Genomic DNA, 19,956 nt, shown 5'->3' with positions numbered 1-19,956 from the left:
ATTTATAAAAAAAAAAGGGGGGGTTTGCCACATGGGGCCCTGGGGACCTCTGAGCCCTTTAATAATAATAAAAAAGTATATATATATATATATATATATATATATATATATATATATATATATATATAAAAAGAACTAAAAAGAAAAAAAAAGAAATAAAATAATATAAAAAAATATATAAAAAAAGGGGGGTTGTCATCCAGGGCCCTGGGGATCTCTGGGCCCCTGGGGACCCCTAAAAAAATAAAAATAAAAAAATTAGCCCTTTAATAAAAAATAAAATAAAAATATATAATTTTTTTTCCTTATAAAAAAAAAATAAAAAAAAGGGGGGTTGCCATCTGGAGCCCTGTGGGCCTCCGGACCCCTAAAAAATTAAAAATAAAATAAAAAAACTTAGCCCTTTAATAAAAAATAAATAAAAATATATTAAATTTTTTTTCTTCTAAAAAATAAATAAAAAAAGGGGGGGGGGTGCCATTTGGGGCCTCCGGGCCCCTGCCTGTACCCCCCTGATGGCGGCCCTGACTACACCACTGGTGCTTCTATTTCTTTTCCGTCATCTTCTGGGATTAGGAGACTTCAGTCGCCTTGATTGGCTGGGCACAGGAGTTCGTTCATCCCGGCACCCTGCACTAGCGCTTGCTAGGCATATACATGGCTGTCAGTTACATCTTAGTGCTGCTGATCGCCTGCTACCACTTTGCAACCGCTTCCTGTCTTCATGGACTGCAGCGATGGATGCATTGTGTTTCTCATGGCAGGTGTCCTATACAGTGGACTCTGCCAATCATAGGCGTGCGCACAGGGTGTGCCAGGTGTGCCCAGGCACACCCTAATCACCACGTGCGGTGCCAGTTCCCCCTACTGCCTGGCCTCCCCTGTGCCCACCCCCTGAAGCACTGCCGCCTTTCATCCTCTTCTCTTATGGCTGCTGTGTTTATTTTGCTTAACCACTTCCATACAGGGCACTTACGCCTCTTCCCGCCCAAGCCAATTTTCAGCTTTCAGCACTGTCGCACTTTGAATGGCAATTGCGCGGTCATGCTACACTGTACCCAAACAAAATTGGCGTCCTTTTTTCCCCACAAATAGAGCTTTCTTTTGGAGGTATTTGATGCGCAACAACTAAAAAAAGACTGAAATTTTTTTTAAAAAAATTACGTTTTTTTTTTCTGTAATTTTTTTTGTAAATAAGTAAGTTTTCTCTTTCAATTGCGGGCACTGATATGGTGGCACTGATGGGCACCGATGAGATGGCACTGATGGACATCGATGAGGTAGTACTGACAGGCACAGATGAGGTGGCACTGATTGGCGGCGCTGGTATGCGGCACTGATGGGCACTCATAGGCGGCACTGATGGGCACACATAGGCGGCACTGATGGGCACACATGGGCGGCACTGACGGGCACTCATGGGCGGCACTGATGGGCACTCATGGGCGGCACTGGGCACTCATAGGCGGCACAGATGGGCACTCATGGGCGGCACTTATGGGTGGCACTGATGGATACTTATGGGTGGCACAGATGGGCACTGATAGGTGGGCACTGGGCATGGATGGGTACTGTGGGGTGGCACTGATGGACACTGTGGGGTGGCACTGATGGACACTGTGGGGCGGCACTGATTTACCCATGTTGTCAGTCAGTGCCCATTTGTGGGCACTGATTGGCATCTTTTTTATTTTTTAATCCTTTTTTTTTCAGACTTTTTTTTTCAGACTTTTTTTTTTCAGACTTTTTTTTTTTCAGACTTTTTTTTTTTGTCCCCTTTTTTTTTGGTTTGCCCCACCCTGGTGGTCCAGTGTGGCGATCCGAGGGGGGCTGCGCTGATAAACAATCAGCGCGAACCCCCCCTGTCAGGAGAGCCGCCGATCGGCTCTCCTCTACTCGCGTCTGTCAGACGTGAGTGAGGAAGAGCCATCAACGGCTCTTCCTGTTTACATCGTGATCAGCCATGGTTGGACACGGCTGATCACGTGGTAAAGAGCCTCCGTGAGACTCTTTACCGAGATCGGTGTTGCGGGGTGTCAGACTGACACCCTGCAACAACGATCGCCGCAATGCGCGCCCCCGGGAGCGCGCAGCGGCTCAGAATCCTGAGGACGTCATATGACGTCCAGTCAGGATTCTACAACCACTTTGCCGACGTCAATTTGTCATTGGCGGGCGGCAAGTGGTTAAAAAGCATTGTGACATCAAAGAAATTTTTTTTTTTTCGGGTTTACATCCACTTTAACCTGCATAATGGTCCGGGTCGTAACCGGTTAAGAAATATTTTTTCCTTTTTTTTTTTTTTTTATTCTTGTAGTTACCAGACAGCCATTGTCCTGAGGATCGAAAGCTGAATTTATGAGAATACTGGATAAAACGAGCACAACGCGCCCGCCACTGTGCGCTGATAGCAGGTGCAGAATAATGGAAATGTATTCTATTAGCAGAAGTTCTAATCAGAGCTATCAAGCCCCAAGCTTTAGAATCTCATACCAAGTGAATTCCGACGTCATTCCCTTTCATAAGTAAGGCGGGGGGAACGCTGAACCGCCGCAGAATTCTCAGAAGACGCGGAGTCTATGGAGAATACTCTTTGGTGTAATTTACTATCCAATGCAAATGACTAAACCCTATACTCTTCGTGCCACTCAGTGCAGCGCACTAACCGCGATTACAGGTTCTTCTCCACCGCCTCCTTTTCAGCCGCCGCTAAAGATGACTTATACGCCCCGCTAGACTGTAGCTGTATGAACGCGTTCAATATATCGCCGCCTAAAATGCACGTTAATCACTTCTATTAAAACCGGCGCAGATTGGAGAGACAGAAAAAAAAGCCAGAGGCGTAATTGTGCCACCACACAAAGCTTTGGCGCGGCCTGGAAGATGTCGTTCATTTTTCAATACCGGTTCTGCCTTTTTTACCTTCAGAACCGCCTTCATTCTTCCTGGCATAGATACAACAAGGTGTCGGAAACATTCCTGGATGCAACGCTGTATCCTGGCCTAGGCCAACAAGGCCCAGGCCTTGGGCAGCCCTTTTGAAGGGGGGGCAGCACGGGAAAGTGTCCCCGTCAACTTGCGCTCTTAGGGGCAGATCCACAGTGAGAGTACGCCGGCGTATCTACTGATACGCCGGCGTACTTTCAAATTTCCCGCGTCGTATCTTTAGTTAGCATCCTCAAACCAAGATACGACGGCTTCTGGGTTCGATCCGACAGGCGTACGGATTCGTACGCCTTCGGATCGTAGATGCAATACTTCGGCGTCCGCTGGGTGGAGTTTGCGTAGTTTTCCGCGTCGGGTATGCAAATTAGCGATTTACGACGATCCACGAACGTACGCGCGGCCGTCGCATTTTCTAACGTCGTCTGTAGTCGGCTTTTTCCGGCGTATAGTTAAAGCTGGTATTTTGCGGCGTATAGATAGACTTGCTATGTTAAAGTATGGCCGTCGTTCCCGCGTCGAAATTTTAATTTTTATTGCGTAAGCTGCCCGTGAATAGGGATGGACGTAAGTTACGCCGAAGTTCAAAAAATGACGTCGTCAAGTGATTATAATTTATTATCGCTGTTTTCTAGCTGCTCTAAAACTATTTTTGAGATAAAGGGACACTTTTGGTTGCTATGGACAATCTACAGTTTTCAGGCAGAAAGAACAGTTTTTATTATATAAAAGTACATGTAGTACACTGGGCAGACCACTAGGGACAAGGGGGGGGGGTGTATTTTTTACATACAGTACTGTAATCTGTAAGATTACAGTATACTGTATGTAATGTGTTTGTTTACCTTTTAGAATTGGGTGCCGTTCTCCGCTCCCGTGCGTCGTAACGTCGCCGGGAACGGAGATCGGCGGCACAGGAGGACGCTGTGTGAATCGAGCGAGGTCCCGCTCGCTCACACAGCGTGGTGGCATCGCTGGATCCAGGGACAAGGTAAGTAAACAGTGCCTGTGGATGCTGCGAGGCGAGCCCGAGTCTGACTCGGGGTTACCGAACGTAGCCAAAAAATCTCACCCCGAGTCAGACTCGGGAACACCGCCAGGGGGGTTAAAGGTTGTCGGGTAAAGGGTGGCTAATTACCTGCTCTTCCATTTAAAGGGAAATGTGTAGGTGTTAATTGACAGTGGGTTATACCGCTCGGTGATCCCGCAGCTCTCCTCTTTCTCCTGTCATGATCTGGCCACCAATGGGGGCACAGTGAGTCCGCAGTGGGGGCACAATTAGGCTGCAATGTGGGGCACAGTGAGGCTGCAATGTGGGGCACAGTGAGGCTGCAATGTGGGGCACGGTGAGGCTGCAATGGTGGGCACAGGTGAGGCTGCAATGGTGGGCACAGGTGAGGCTGCAATGGTGGGCACAGGTGAGGCTGCAATGGTGGGCACAGGTGAGGCTGCAATGATGGGCACAGGTGAGGCTGTACTGAGGGGAACTGATAAAGTTGTTAATATTTATTTTTGTAACTTAAAGCGGTAGTTCACCCTCACTTACATCATTTTTCCATCGAGACAGGCATTGTAGCGCGAGCTACAGTATGCCTGTCCCGATTTTTTTACCCCCGTTGTTATAAAGATTTTCTTTAATCTAATATCTAATATTCATCTATTAACAATATTAACACATGAATGAATGGAGTTGGGTCTTTGAGAATAATGGACTTGGATATATTTAAAGTATTCCATATAGTGTCTGGATTTGGAAAAGTGAATTATATCATTTGTTATATATTTGAGTATATAGCTCATAAGCTTCTATGGTATAGATTGGCATATGGTTGACATTAGCCTGAAACTAGCTTCCTGTTGAAATTCTACCATCCTCCCATCGTAGGAGATATAAGGTTTCAGCTTTTGAGATGTAAAAGTATTTTAACTAAGAATATAGTTCTTTATTAAGACTATAGTATTTCTATGTATATATAGTGTTATGGTATATGTATGTGTGTATATATATATATATATATATATATATATATATATATTTGATTTAGATGTTAAAGGACATTTGTCTTATATAAGTTAAAATGTAGCTACTTACTCACAGCTTAGAGCCCCATCCTCAGGAATTTGAGAGTAATTGACTCTCTCTCTCTTCTAAAGAAGATTTGAATTTGGCGCGCTTTTTGTAGAACAAGTCAAAAATGAACCGTTACATGACGCATTTTTAGAAAGGTGGGAGTAGGCTATATATATATATTAGGAGCAGAAATTGGGGGCTCTCTTCTCTTGAATGCTGCACACACTCAAGCTCACACACTTGGAAATGAGCTGACATGCTAGAACACACTCAAGCTCTCACACTTAGAAGAAGGCTGACATAGCCACACACACACACAAAGATATATATTTGCAACTTTCATTTCAAGATTAAGAAACTTATTGATGCTATTTTTATATTCTACAATTGATGATATTCATGTGATATTTTACTATTTTATCATTAAATACATTTTGGAGTTTTTACACAAGAACGGAACGGATTTTCTTGGAACTTTTCTCATCAATATGAATATCGATTATTAATATAATAATACCGATATACTGACTTTATTTCAATGGCGAGCCTTAGCCAGAATCGATTTGCTTGAATATCGAACGTTTTTGAATTATTTCTCCTATCGCTTGTCGAGAGGGAAAACAAGCATTGATCATGCAGACAAGCTTCAAGGAGAAATAAAAACGAAAGAACTTTCAGCATCATCGAATGGATCTGGAAACATAGAATTATTTGGTGAAGAAGTTTACATACGTAAGAAAATCCTGTTTCTTGATGACGTAATTTCCCGTAAAGAGAGGGAAAGCGTGAAAGAAGTCGTCCTAAATTGGTAAGTAATGGATTTTATTAATGAATTATCTAGTGAGAGTAATTTAGAATTCAAAAATCTGTCAAAATTTGTTAAAGATGATGAATTATGGAGGTACATGTTCAATGAATGCTTACAATCTAATATTGAGATCCAAAAGTCAAAATTTACTTTTAAGAAATTCAGCAAACAGATTAGGAATTTGATGAAGCTTGTTAAAGTTTTTGATGCAATGATTTTAGCTCCTGAAAGGAATGATAATTGTGCAACAGGGAAGGACAATAGTCTATGTACTAAATGTTCAATTTTGACTGAACGAATAGATGATTTGCAAAGTGCAATTCAAATAAAAGATATTCAGTTGTTGGAATTACAGAATAATGTAATGTTTAAAGCAGAGTTAAGCTACAGTAATGATAGTGATGATTCTAAGAAAAAGTCTGTTGTGCCGGTAAAGCGGTCAATTGGAAAATATGACCAGGAACTTGAAGTTTTGTTTAAAACTAAAGTAATGAATAAAGATACAATATGTACAGAAAGTCTAGATAGACAGAGTTTAAACACACAAAGGAAAGATGGAGAAATCAGAGTTGCCACTTGTATGGCCACACCCAGATATGATGAGATTCACGTCACAGACAGAATTGAGCAGACAGGAAATGCTAATTGCTTTCAGAGTAAAGAAAGTGGATATGTGAAAGAACAAACATTGGAATTAGGAAAGGAGGAACATTTTGAGAAATTTGTTCATCCTTGTTCAAAGTCGATTGACTTGCCTTATGCCTCAGAAGTCAAGCAGATCAGTACATTGACTGTTAATGACAGTTCAATCAATAAGACAAACAATACTGACAATGAGATAAATGGATTACTTCCATTGACTAAATCAAGGAAAAAAGAAGTTTTAACTTCTCCAACATTAAATTATGTTGCTCCAATTTTAATAGATCAGTCTATTTACAGTAATGTTGGGAACATTTCTACAGCAGTCGCTGACATGTCTTCAGATTTTAAATGGCCTCATACAAAAGCCAATCTTGTATTGAAGAAATTGGTTCAAACACATAAAAGTCTTTGGAGTCAGACCAAAAATGACACAGGTGTGTTTAAAGATATTGAAATTGATATTGAAGGAAAAGATCCCAAACCTCAAAGTCAAAATAAGTTGCCACAAGAAGCAATAGGTCCAGTTTCTGACATTGTACAAGAATTTTTACAGCAAGGAATATTAAAGAAAACACGATCTGTGGTAAATAATTGCATTTGGCCTATCAAGAATGCTGATGATGAGTATATGTTATCAGTTGATGTAAGAGCATTGAATAAGTGCATTACAAATGACACACCTATTATTCCTGATTTAAATTTAATGTCACACATGGATGCCAAGGCTAAAATATTTTCTGTATTGGAAATAGCCAACAGTACGTTTTCAGTACCATTAACTAAAAGCTGTCAATATAAACTTGCATTCAGCTTTAATAAAGAAACCTATGCATTCACTAGATTAATTCCAGGATTGGACATTAGTGATGGCATAGTACATGAGAGTTTGCAGGAAGTATTATCTAAATTCTCTAGACCAGAATGTATTTTCCAGCATGTGGACAAGTTTTTGTTGACCACAGAAACTACAGAAGAGCACATTAATCTTTTGTCAGAGTTATTTTCGCTATTAGAAACAGCAGGGCTGAAACTGAATACTGAACTAGTTCAATTGATGAGAAGTCATGTAATATTCATGCACATGCAAATTAGTCATGGACATAGAAGATTATCACAGGAAAAAATCAGAAAAGTTTCTGCTTTTCCAGTTCCAACATCTTACAAGGCATTACATAAATTTTTGAACGAAATAAAGTGTTGCAAAGAGTTTTTACAGAAGTATGATGATAAAGTTAAACCATTATTTGATTTGTTGAGAGAAAAAGATGATGTGTTTGATAAATGGGGTCAACCCCAGACAGATGCCTTTAAAATGTTGAAATGGGATGTGCAGAATGCTCATTCATTGAGTACAATTGAAATTGGTCCATCTATGTCTGTGAGATTGTACACTGATTTATCAGAGAATTCGATTTCAGTTACTTTGTCACAATTAAAAAACGGTAAACAGAAAATAATAGGATATTTCTCCAGAGGTTTGACAAATATGGAAAAGACATTTGATGCACATACTAAGCAATTGTTATGTCTTTATTTTGCAGTTAAAGTAACAGAAAAGATTGTGAGATCTAGTCAGATCATATTACCGACATCTGATCAATCATTAAAACTTCTCCTACAGAGAATTAATTCAGGAGAATTATATGACAGATATTGCCCATTTGTTAAAACGTTAAAATCTAAATCTATACAGGTAGATTTAATAACAGAACATGTTCAGCAAAGTGTACAAAAGGATGTTTTTAGAACTGCTGAGAGAGGTTTTAAGCCAGTATTTGTTGATGATATCAAGATTCATTCAGCAGGTTATTCTATGTGCTACTCAAAAAATATCATTCAGCCAAAATTCTACAGAAAATGCTGAATTGGAAGATAAAAATTACAGTACAGCACGCATTACTCTGAAATTTTGTAGGGCAGAAGTGAATGGATATATTTCATTTCAGTCCTCTGGGTTGATTGAAAACATTTCTGTGTTTGTTAAAACAATGTTTTGAGTCATGACAAAAAAAAGAGAAATTGCGTCTTGTAATATTTAAAATACACAGAAAATAGTATAAGAAGTATAGGCCTAGTTTAAGAAAAATAAAGTCAAGTAAGGCAATTATAAATGTTATAATCAAAATATGTTTTTCATGTCATGATGAAATATTAGGATATATAAAATGTATTTTTTCATTCAAAAAAAATTGATGCTGCATTCTTTTACAGGATCTGACTTATGAGTCACCAAAAGAAGAGAAATGTCATATTTCTAAGATCTTCCAGATGCAAACAAGCCCTTTGAAACTTAAGAAAATAGTTCTGGGAGAAGATGACATATGAGATTCATTTGTCATAATTATTGTTGTCTTTTTATGTTCAATAAAGTTTTTCAACTTTACAGTACAGGAGTACAAGAGGAAGAAAAAGAAAGAAGAATCAATACCTCTAATGAGAGGGAAATTTCTAAAAACAATTGACTTTTTATTTTTGACGACTGATGATATAATTTTATCCATCAGATATATTGTAGTTTTTATATATGAACTTTTTATGTGACGAGATATGTTTTTCATATCAAGAAGAGATATTTTTTACACACCAATTTTTAAAAACAAATGTAGTGTACTTTCAGAGTTGAAAGGGTTAAACTTTTTTACAATGAAGTCTAGTTAGTAGGAACATCTGGTGTTAATTAAGCTAGAGTACATGTTTCTTAAAAGGTACATAAACAAGTTAGGATTAACTTTACCTTGTAATATGCATTTAGTTTTGAAGTCATTTCACATATATGAACAAATTGAAGTTAAGAACATATTTTATATTTACATTTTGACAAGGTTATTAGAAATGTTGTATGGATTATAGTTAAATATGCTGAACACAATTTGGAGGGAAAAAATGAAACATATATTTCTGAAGTGACATTCATACTTCAAAGTATTGTACAACTATGTTACATTCATGGATTTAGGAATATTAAGGGGGTTGATTTTATGGCAAAAGGAAGAAGAAATGAATAAGGTATAAAAAAAAATATTTTATGGTACATGAAGCAAAAGTTTTTTTGAAATCACTTTTCCTTATGTGGAATTGGAATTGAGAATATATTCAAGTCAATTATCTTAAGATTTATATGAATGGATACATATGTGAAGCAAATGATTATGAATGAGATTAGATGGAAAATGAAAGATTGTTAATCAATCATTTTGAGAGGGAATTGTTATAAAGATTTTCTTTAATCTAATATCTAATATTCATCTATTAACAATATTAACACATGAATGAATGGAGTTGGGTCTTTGAGAATAATGGACTTGGATATATTTAAAGTATTCCATATAGTGTCTGGATTTGGAAAAGTGAATTATATCATTTGTTATATATTTGAGTATATAGTTCATAAGCTTCTATGGTATAACTGGCATATGGTTGTCATTAGCCTGAAACTAGCTTCCTGTTGAAATTCTACCATCCTCCCATCGTAGGAGATATAAGGTTTCAGCTTTTGAGATGTAAAAGTATTTTAACTAAGAATATAGTTCTTTATTAAGACTATAGTATTTCTATGTATATATAGTGTTATGGTATATGTATGTGTGTATATATATATATATATATATATATATATATATATATATATATATTTGATTTAGATGTTAAAGGACATTTGTCTTATATAAGTTAAAATGTAGCTACTTACTCACAGCTTAGAGCCCCATCCTCAGGAATTTGAGAGTAATTGACTCTCTCTCTCTTCTAAAGAAGATTTGAATTTGGCGCGCTTTTTGTAGAACAAGTCAAAAATGAACCGTTACATGACGCATTTTTAGAAAGGTGGGAGTAGGCTATATATATATATTAGGAGCAGAAATTGGGGGCTCTCTTCTCTTGAATGCTGCACACACTCAAGCTCACACACTTGGAAATGAGCTGACATGCTAGAACACACTCAAGCTCTCACACTTAGAAGAAGGCTGACATAGCCACACACACACACAAAGATATATATTTGCAACTTTCATTTCAAGATTAAGAAACTTATTGATGCTATTTTTATATTCTACAATTGATGATATTCATGTGATATTTTACTATTTTATCATTAAATACATTTTGGAGTTTTTACACAAGAACGGAACGGATTTTCTTGGAACTTTTCTCATCAATATGAATATCGATTATTAATATAATAATACCGATATACTGACTTTATTTCACCCGTACTCACTGTGTACCTGTACGATAAAGATTTCGGCTCCCGCGGGGAATGGGCGTGCCTATGGAGAGGGAGGATGATTGACGGCCGGCCCTGGCACGTCACTCTCCCCGAAGACAGCCGGAGTAGGTCTCGGCTCTTCACGGCGCCTGCGCACAGGCTATGCGCAGGCGCCGTGAAGAGCCAAGCCTATTTCGGCTATTTCCGGAGAAGCGTGACGCGCCAGAGCCGGCCGTCAATCATCCTCCGTCTCCATAGGCACGCCCATTCCCCGGTATCTTCGATGTACGAGTACAAGGTGAGTACGGGGGTAAAAAAATCGGGACAGGCATACTGTAGCTCGCGCTACAATGCCTGATTTTATGGTAGAAGAAAAAATTTTTTTTTTTTTTGCGTTCATAGGGTGAACCCCCGCTTTAATTCTGCATAAAACATTTAAGTGTCATTTCAGGAGATAATTTATGAGGGCGTGATTAGCTTCTTTTTTTGTAAAGAACCCCCCCCCCGCACTTCTCAATTCGATTCGCGGCAGCCCCCCTCCCCCCCTGCTTCTCAATCTCAGGCGGCAGCACCCCCCCCCCCCGGTTCTCTGCTCCAGGAGGGCCCATGCCTGAAGCTGTGTAAGGGGCCCCATAATTCCTGGTGAGGCTGCATTGATGGGCAGTGAACCTTATTCTTTATACCTACAGGTAACTTTATTATAGGCTTACCTGTAGAGACTTATAATTTAATACCTCAAACACGTGTGTGTGCATTGTCAGTATGGACATCCGTCCGGACAGCGTCGTATTTTGAGTCCTATACGTCGTTTGCGTAAGTCGTTTGCGAATTGGGCTTTGCGTAAATTACGTTCACGTCGAAAGCATTGACTATTTGCGACGTGATTAGGAGCATGCGCACTGGGATACGTTCACGGACGGCGCATGCGCCGTTCGTTAGAGGCGTCATTTACGTGGGGGCCATGTTTTATTCACATAAAACACGCCCACCTCTTCAGAATTTGAATTCGGCGCGCTTACACCGGCAGATTTACGCTACGCCGCCGTAACTTAGGGCGCAGGTTCTTTGTGAATCCAGCCCAGCCTCACGAAGTTACGGCGGCGTAGCTTCGCCCGCACAAACTTACGGCGGGCTCTCTGAATCTAGCCCTAAATATTTTCTGAAAAAAGACACCCCGGAGAATAAAATGGTGGTAGCTCCAATTTGTTAGGTCACACGATATTAGAGAAACGCGTTATGAAACACAAAATTTCAGTAAAAATACCAAAAATAGGTAGAAGAATACGTATCGGCCTAAACTGAGGAAAAAAAAAACTTTTTTTTATATATTTTTTGGGGATATTTATTATAGCAAAAAGTAAAAAATATTGTTATTTTTCAAAATTGTCACTCTATTCTTGTTTATAGCGCAAAAAATAAAAACTGCAGAGGTGATCAAATACCACCAAAATAAAGCTCTTTTTGTGGGAAAAAATGGACGCCAATTTTGTTTGGGAGCCATGTCGCACGACCGCGCAATTGTCTGTTAAAGCGACGCAGTGCCAAATCGCAAAAAGGGGCCTGGTCCTTTACCTGCATATTGGTCTGGGTCTTAAGTGGTTAAAGTAATGCCAAAAGGAAATAAAAAACACACAAAAAAACAAACATACTTACTTGCTCAGTGCAATGGTTTTTGCACAGCGCATTCCAATCCTCCTCTTCTCGGGTTCCCAACCGGTGCTCTGGGCTCCTCCCCCCCCCTGCTGGGTGCCCCCATAGCAAGCCACTTCCTATGGGGGCACTCATGTGTGCTCGCTCCTGAGCCCCACTCTTTGGGTCTATTGACACACAGAACGCGGCTCAGCCCCACCACTGCTCCCTCCTTGCTGGCTGTGATTGAGGAACCAATGAGGAGGGAGAGAGCTGCTACTCTCGCACACATCGCTGGATCAAGAGCGGACTCAGATAAGTATATGGAGGGCAGTGGCGGCTGGTGCTCAATATTTTGGAGGGGAGGCAGTAAGTAAACCTGCTCCCCCCCCCCCACGGGAGATGGACGGCTGTGATCAGTGGCCTTACCTTAAGAGGCTGTTGCTCCTCCTCATTCCAGCTTGTGGAGGGAAAAGCTGAGGCCATTGCTTCTCCTCCCAGCCGAACAGGAAGTGGGTCCTGAGACTCCTGGGCAAATCGGGTCTCAGGACTTGCTTCCGGATAGGCCGGGAGGAAAAGCAGGAAGACAATAGCGAATATTAATTTGCTAATGTCACACAACTGGTTGGGCTCAGGGCGCAGTGCTCTGTGCCCCGGGCCCACCCTTTTTTAAGCCAATTAGAGCTTCAGGCTTTAATCATGTGCTTCGAAAAAAACAAAAAACATTGAAATCCAACTGTCCGGTGCCCTTCATGTAGATTAGGGGCCGGGCGCATGGATTGGGGGGGGGCACCCTGTATGGACGGGCCGCCACTGATGGAGGGGCTGGGGGGGGGGGTTTCTTTTTCACCTCCTTGCATAGAATGCACAGCTCAGTGATGATATGATTGCTACATTTATAAGGTAATACCTGGGTTTGCAAGGGCATTTGGTGGACACAGAGTGGATTTATATCCTTTGTGGCTATTGAGGAATACATTTTAATGAAATATTTTTTGTGCTTTAACCACATCCATACCAGCCCATTGTAAAATGACGTCCACTAAGGACCTCTAACGATCCGGGTGGACGTCATATGACGTCCTGGGCTTTGTGGGGGGATATCTGAATGATGCCTGCAGTTAGAGGCATCATTCAGATATTCTTCTCTTCTGCCGGCGATTCTGCACAACATAAGAAAGATCATAGCAGCGATTCCGCCGCTAGATCGTTCTTACAGGCGGGAGGGGACATCCCCTCCCTCCCGCCGCCATCCGGTGCTTCTCCGGGCTCTCCCGTGCCATCGGCGGCCCGGAGCACGAATCGTCCGGCGCTGGCAGGAAGCATAGAGATGACTGGTGACCAGATGGTCACCAGTCATCTCTATGACCGTCGGAGGACCCGGGCGCGATGTGATGACGTCACGCCCGGGTCCCCGTAAGTAAACAAAGCCGCAATTGCGGCTGCTAAGCAACAGTAATCGGTGAAAAATGTTTTCACCGATTTCATGCTTTCCAGCCTGGAGGAGAGATGTGGAGGTCTTATTGACCCTGCATCTCTCCATAAAGAGTACCTGTCACACACATTCCTATTACAAGGGATGTTTACATTCCTTGTAATAGGAATAAAAGTGATAAAAAAATAAATAAAAATAAAACAAAAGTGTAAAAAAATAAATAAATATGTAAAAAAAAAAAAGAAATACATTTGTCCCCAGTAGCTCTCACGCAGAAGCGAACGCACACGCAAGTCCCGCCGACAGAGCTTTTTCTCTCAGAAAATAGGTGCAGGAACTCAACCACGACCCTGTTCAGATTTCACAAACAGTAGAAAGGTCCTAAAGGGGCATTAAATACCAGGATTGCATTACATACAGAGTGCAGAGTTCAGGGGGGTTACACAGAGTGCAGAGCTGTCACTTGTAAATACAGAAACCAGACGTCTGTGTTTACAAGTGATTGTGGTGAGCAGGCACCAAAGGGTCTGAGCCAAAGGTGGTGGAACCGAGTTCCCCCAAGTTCCCCCTGAAAAAAAGCCCTGCCCGCCGACATATGTAAACGCCGTTTAAACCACATATGTGAGGTATCACCGCGTGCGTTAGAGTGCCAGCAACAATTCTAGCACTAGATCTCCTCTGCAAATCTAAACTGGTAACCTGTAAAAAATTTCAAAGCGATGCCTATGGAGATTTTTAAGTACCGAAGTTTGGCGCCATTCCATGAGTGTGCGCAATTTTAAAGCGTGACATGTTAGGTATCTATTTACTCGGTGTAACATCACCTTTCATTCTTTACAAAAAAATTGGGCTAACTTTACTGTTTTGTTATTTTTTTAATTCATGAAACGATTTTTTTCCAAAAAAAAGGCGTTTGAAAAATTATTGCGCAAATACCGTGCAAGATAAAACGTTTCAATGACAGTTGTTTTATTCCCTAGGGTGTCTGCTAAAAAAAACATATATAATGTTTGGGGGTTCTGCGTGATTTTCTAGCAAAAAAATTATGATTTGTACATGTAGGAGAGAAGTGCCAGAATAGGCCCGGTATGGAGGTGTGTATAAAAGCCCTGTATGGAAGCGGTTAACGTTACAGAAAGTCAGAGAGAGAAATGCCATAAAAATGCGCTGTCATGACGCACCCAATATTAACTTTTATTTGTATTTTTGTTTTTTTCAAAGAACGACGTCGCCGCGCCCCCTGCCACAGAGTTTAATAATGCATTATCCTATTAAAATAAACGCCATCTAACAGGGTCCCAGCAATTGATTTGTCTTGCGGAATATTCTCCAAATGACTTTGGCTTGATTAGGATTTGCTTCTGGCTGAACAGAAAAAATTAAACTACCAATCTATTGTGCGCACAGATGGCTGGTTTTATTACAGACGGTGAATTAGACGGCGCCGTTTTCGGTATTATGCAAAAATGGGTTTAGGTGAATAACAACATTAGCGATTTAATCTGTTGCTAGGATGCTCTGCGTTCCTTTTGATACATATTTAGCGCTGGCAGATAAGCGATAAGACCGGCCAAATGGGCTTTGCAGGATACTGGACCGTTCGCAACGTCTCCCCCGCTAATCCGGGATCACAGAATGACCCCGCTGTTGTCATGGTGATTTATTTTAATGAAGGACAGTGTTTATTTTATTGTTAGGGATAATCGTGGGATTTGTATCATTATGTCCAGTGTGGGTTCCCAACACAAGACGAGGTTTTCCTGCAAGGAGGAATGAGATCGTTTTCTCGTAAGTGGCGCCCTCTAGGAGCAGTAGGGAGTAGATGGACAGCACTATTCTATGCCAATTCAATTTAAAGTATCTTAAAGTGGAGTTCCACCCATAAATATAACATTACATCAGTAGTTTTAAAAAAAATGTCATTAGTCCTTTAAGAATTTTTTTTTTTTTTTTAGATGCCTTCAAAGTGTTGTTGCTAGGCAGAATAGTTAATCTTCCCTCTTCCTGCACCTAGGTGCTTAATGCTTCCTAACCTACACCGCACAGACTCCTGGGAATGTAGTGGGTGTAACTTTCCAGGAGTCTGTGCACTCCCCAGTCTCGAAGAATCATGTGACTTGGACAGTACAGGTGCTGAAACCTGATCTGATACCTATTACACTGCTTGTGCAGCACTGAGCATGTGCGAGATCTGCAAGGCTGAAATCCAGGAAGTCATACAGTCTGGCTTCATGATGCCCATACTTAAGATGGCCTCAGTCAATTTATATTTTATAAAGTGTCTAAATGCTGTAACAACCTAACAAAACGGACCTTAGTTTACAGACTAGCTTTACTAGAATACATTAAGCTTGTGTATTACAGGGGTATTTATATTCAAAAAGTGAAATTGTGGCCGGAACTCCGCTTTAAATATATTTTTAGAATGATTACAATCAGGTTAACATGGAATATTACATAAGAATATTTCATATACCAAAGGTACTAAAGATACTCCCAGTTTCTCTCAGTACTCCCAGTTTCTCTCAGTACTCCCAGTTACTTAGGCATACCCCGCTTTTAAGTACACAATGGGACCGGGGCATGTATGTAAAGCGAAAATGTACTTAAAGTGAAGCAATACCTTTTTTCACTTCTAAATGTGTGCACTGCATTGCAATAGTCATTTACAAGCATAACTGATATGAATAATGCATTGATAACTAAAATAAACACAATATTCAAATAATAATTGTAAGCTTACCCCATCTCATTGTTGTTGCAAGGCCAGAGCAGCTGAGATAATTCATTGTGGTAGGAAGGGTGAAGGCATACAGGTATCTTCTGTTTCACTAGTCAAATCTTCAAAGGCGAGACGCTTTCTTGCTGGCGAAATGGGTGTACTACAAGAAGAAATCAGAGTAGGAGCAGGACTTGATGGCGATGTCAGAGCTGGAAATGGACTGTCAGGTATGCAGGTATCTTCTGTTTCACAAGTCAAGTCTTCAAAAATGAGACGCTTTCTTGCTGGAGAATTGGGTGTACTACAAGTAGCAATAGGAGCAGGACACGGTGGTGATGTCAGAGCTGGAAACAGACTGTCAGTTGATGATGATCTGCATGCTGATGGACTTTTAGAAAAGTATGTTTCTATGGAGGTTTGAAGTGTAGCTCTCTTTTTCTCCCTGTAAATTTCTTTGTAACAGGCATAAGCCCCTGAGATGTTAGCATTGACTTTGGAACTTCTTTCAAAATCCCTATCATGCTTTTCAAATAGAGCCATGGCGCTATCAAGATGACGGAAAGCTTCAAAGAGAATTTTTGTTGTTAAACCTTCAGGCTGATGATCAATGATCTCAACCCATCCTGCACATCTTCTTCTCTCTCCTCTTCAAGTTCTAGAAGATCTTCATTGCTGAGGGACTCCGTGTGGGACGCAAGCAGTTCAGCAACATCTTCTGGCTCCACTTCCAGCTCTAACTGCCTTGCCATATCTACAATATTTTCAGTAACAGTAGCTACATGATCTTCACAGCCTTCTGAATCATCAACTAACTGTGGGCATAATTTTTTCCAGGCCCTTTTCATTGTGGTTTCCTTTATGTCATTCCAAGAATCTCTTATAGTTTTAATGCAATCCAAGATGTTGTAGCTTTTCCAGAATTTGGATAGGACTTCTTTACCTTCTCCTTCTTCTTTGTCTATTGCTGCAATACACTTACTGAATGTTCTTTTTAAGTAGTTTAACTTGAAGGCGGCAATGACGCATTGATCCATTGGCTGCAGTAGTGAGGTAGTATTTGGTGGTAGGAACTGCACTCGAATGTTAGGGTTCAGCTCATCTAGTGTTCGAGGGTGTCCAGGGGCATTATCAACAAGCAGCAAAATGTGAAAAGGGATATTGTTGTCCTTGCAATAGGCTTTCACCTCTGGAACAAAGCAGGTGTCAAACCAATCTTCAAAAAGGGCTGCAGTAACCCATGCTTTTTTGTTAGCTCTCCAATGCACTGGAAGCCTAGTTTTAATGTAGTTCTTCAAAGCTCTTGGATTTTCCCATCTGTAAATTAGCAAAGGCTTTAGCTTTAAGGTACCAGAAGCATTGCCACCTAACAGAAGGGTTATTCTATCTTTAGCTGGCTTGTAGCCTGGCATTGATCTTTCCTGTATTGCGATAAAGGTTCTTGCAGGCATCTTCTTCCAGAATAGACCAGTCTCATCCACATTAAAAATCTGATCCATGGAGTAGCCTCCATCTTGAATAATTTTGGCAAGCTCGCTTGGATAGCTTTCTGCAGCCTTATGATCTGCAGCAGCTGCCTCTCCTTGTATTTTAATGTTATGTAGGTTAGACCTTTTCTTGAACCTATCAAACCATCCATGGCTTGCAGAAAATTCTGCATCCTTTGCTGTCTCACCTTTCTTAGCCTTCAGGTCATTGAATAGACATAAGGCTTTAGTTTGTATAATTGCCTGGTTGACAGGAACATGACGTGTAGTCTGATTTTCTATCCAAAGTATTAAGAGTCTCTCCATGTCTGCAACAATGCTATCTCTTTTTCGAATTGTTGTTGTGTTAACAGGTGTAGCACTCTTAATTTCTGCAAGAAGTTTTTCTCTGTTTTTTATGACGGTGTTAACTGTAGTCCGAGTGTAGCCTAGCCTTCGGCCTATTTCAGCTTGAGTTACACCTTCATCATACAACTTAATCATTTTAGCCTTCATATCCAAAGTAATTGATTTACGGCTTTTTTTGGTACTATCTGCCATTATTCAATGCGTACCTGGCAAGCAATGCTGGGCTGGCTGGCGGACACCTCTGGGCAATGCTGGGATGGCACCTCTGGGTCTTGGTGCTGGCTGGCAGGCACCTCTGGGCCTTGGTACTGGCTGGTGGGTACCTCTGGGCCTTGATACTGGCTGGCAGGCAACTATGGGCCTTGATGCTGGCTGGTGGGTACCTCTGGGCCTTGGTACTGGCTGGCAGGCACCTATGTGCCTTGATGCTGGCTAGCAGGCAACTATGGGCCTTGATGCTGGCTGGTGGGTACCTCTGGGCCTTGGTACTGGCTGGCAGGCACCTATGTGCCTTGATGCTGGCTAGCAGGCAACTATGGGCCTTGATGCTGGCTGGTGGGTACCTCTGGGCCTTGGTACTGGCTGGCAGGCACCTATGTGCCTTGATGCTGGCAAGCAGGCACCTCTGGGCCTTGGTGCTGGCTGGTGGGTACCTCTGGGCCTTGGTACTGGCTGGCAGGCACCTATGTGCCTTGATGCTGGCTAGCAGGCACCTCTGGGCCTTGGTGCTGGCTGGTGGGTACCTCTGGGCCTTGGTACTGGCTGGCAGGCACCTATGGGCCTTGATGCTGGCTGGTGGGTACCTCTGGGCCTTGGTGCTGGCTGGCAGGCACCTCTGGGCCTTGGTGCTGGCTGGCGGGCACCTCTGGGCTGGCAGGCACGATAGGTACCTGTAACAATAAAAATAACAGTGGGGGGGTCAGGGGCTATGATGTGGGTCCAGGGCTGGTAGTGGGGGGGTCAGGGCCAATAGCAGGGGGGGCGTACGGTACTTACGTTTATGCAGACTGTGGCTGGTGAACAGCTCTGGGCTGGCGGCACCTCTGAGCAGCGCTGGGATTGCTGACAGGCAATGCTGAGCACCTATGCTGAGCACCTCTGGGCCGACAGGCAATGCTGGACTGGCTTGCTGGCAACGCGCAGGACGTTTTGCCTCTTCCCTCACAACTCTGGGCGGCAGCTCCGCCCTCCAGATCATACTGCAGCTGCGCGGCGCGGGAATGTCCGTAATTGCGAGGCACTTTACGTACATTTGCGGGCATGTCCGTACTCGCGAGTGTACGTAAAGTGAGTGTCCGCAAAGCGGGGTATGCCTGTACTCTCAGTACTCCCAGTTACCCAGATACTCTCAGTACTCCCAGTTATCCAGGTGCTCTCAGTACTCCCAGTTATCCAGGTGCTCTCAGTACTCCCAGTTACCCAGATACTCTCAGTACTCCCAGTTATCCAGGTGCTCTCAGTACTCCCAGTTACCCAGATACTCTCAGTACTCCCAGTTATCCAGGTGCTCTCAGTACTCCCAGTTACCCAGATACTCTCAGTACTCCCAGTTACCCAGATACTCTCAGTACTCCCAGTTACCCAGATACTCTCAGTACTCCCAGTTACCCAGGTACTTTCAGTATTCCCAGTTACTCCAGATACTCTCAGTACTCCCAGTTACCCAG

At 41.9% G+C, this 19,956-nt stretch overlaps 1 protein-coding gene and 1 long non-coding RNA gene across 2 annotated transcripts; one reads left to right on the top strand and one right to left on the bottom strand.

Moving 5' to 3' along the window:
* The first annotated feature begins 4,930 nt into the window (after positions 1-4,930).
* LOC120946035 lies at positions 4,931-9,454 on the top strand. The gene is made up of 2 exons (XR_005750642.1): positions 4,931-5,822; positions 8,679-9,454. It is a non-coding gene; the product is annotated as an uncharacterized LOC120946035 (long non-coding RNA).
* Positions 9,455-16,725: 7,271 nt separating this feature from the next.
* LOC120946034 (tigger transposable element-derived protein 1-like) lies at positions 16,726-18,536 on the bottom strand. Its single transcript, XM_040360724.1, has one exon. It carries the CDS (start codon positions 18,479-18,481, stop codon positions 17,042-17,044), a length of 1,440 nt encoding a protein of 479 aa, XP_040216658.1. The 5' UTR covers positions 18,482-18,536; the 3' UTR covers positions 16,726-17,041.
* Between the last annotated feature and the right edge of the window lie 1,420 nt (positions 18,537-19,956).

The sequence above is a fragment of the Rana temporaria genome, chromosome 7 (genome assembly GCF_905171775.1).
Source record: "Rana temporaria chromosome 7, aRanTem1.1, whole genome shotgun sequence".
NCBI lineage: Eukaryota > Metazoa > Chordata > Amphibia > Anura > Ranidae > Rana > Rana temporaria.
Note: the sequence above shows the minus strand (reverse complement) of the source record. Positions and strands in the feature narration are given on the sequence as shown.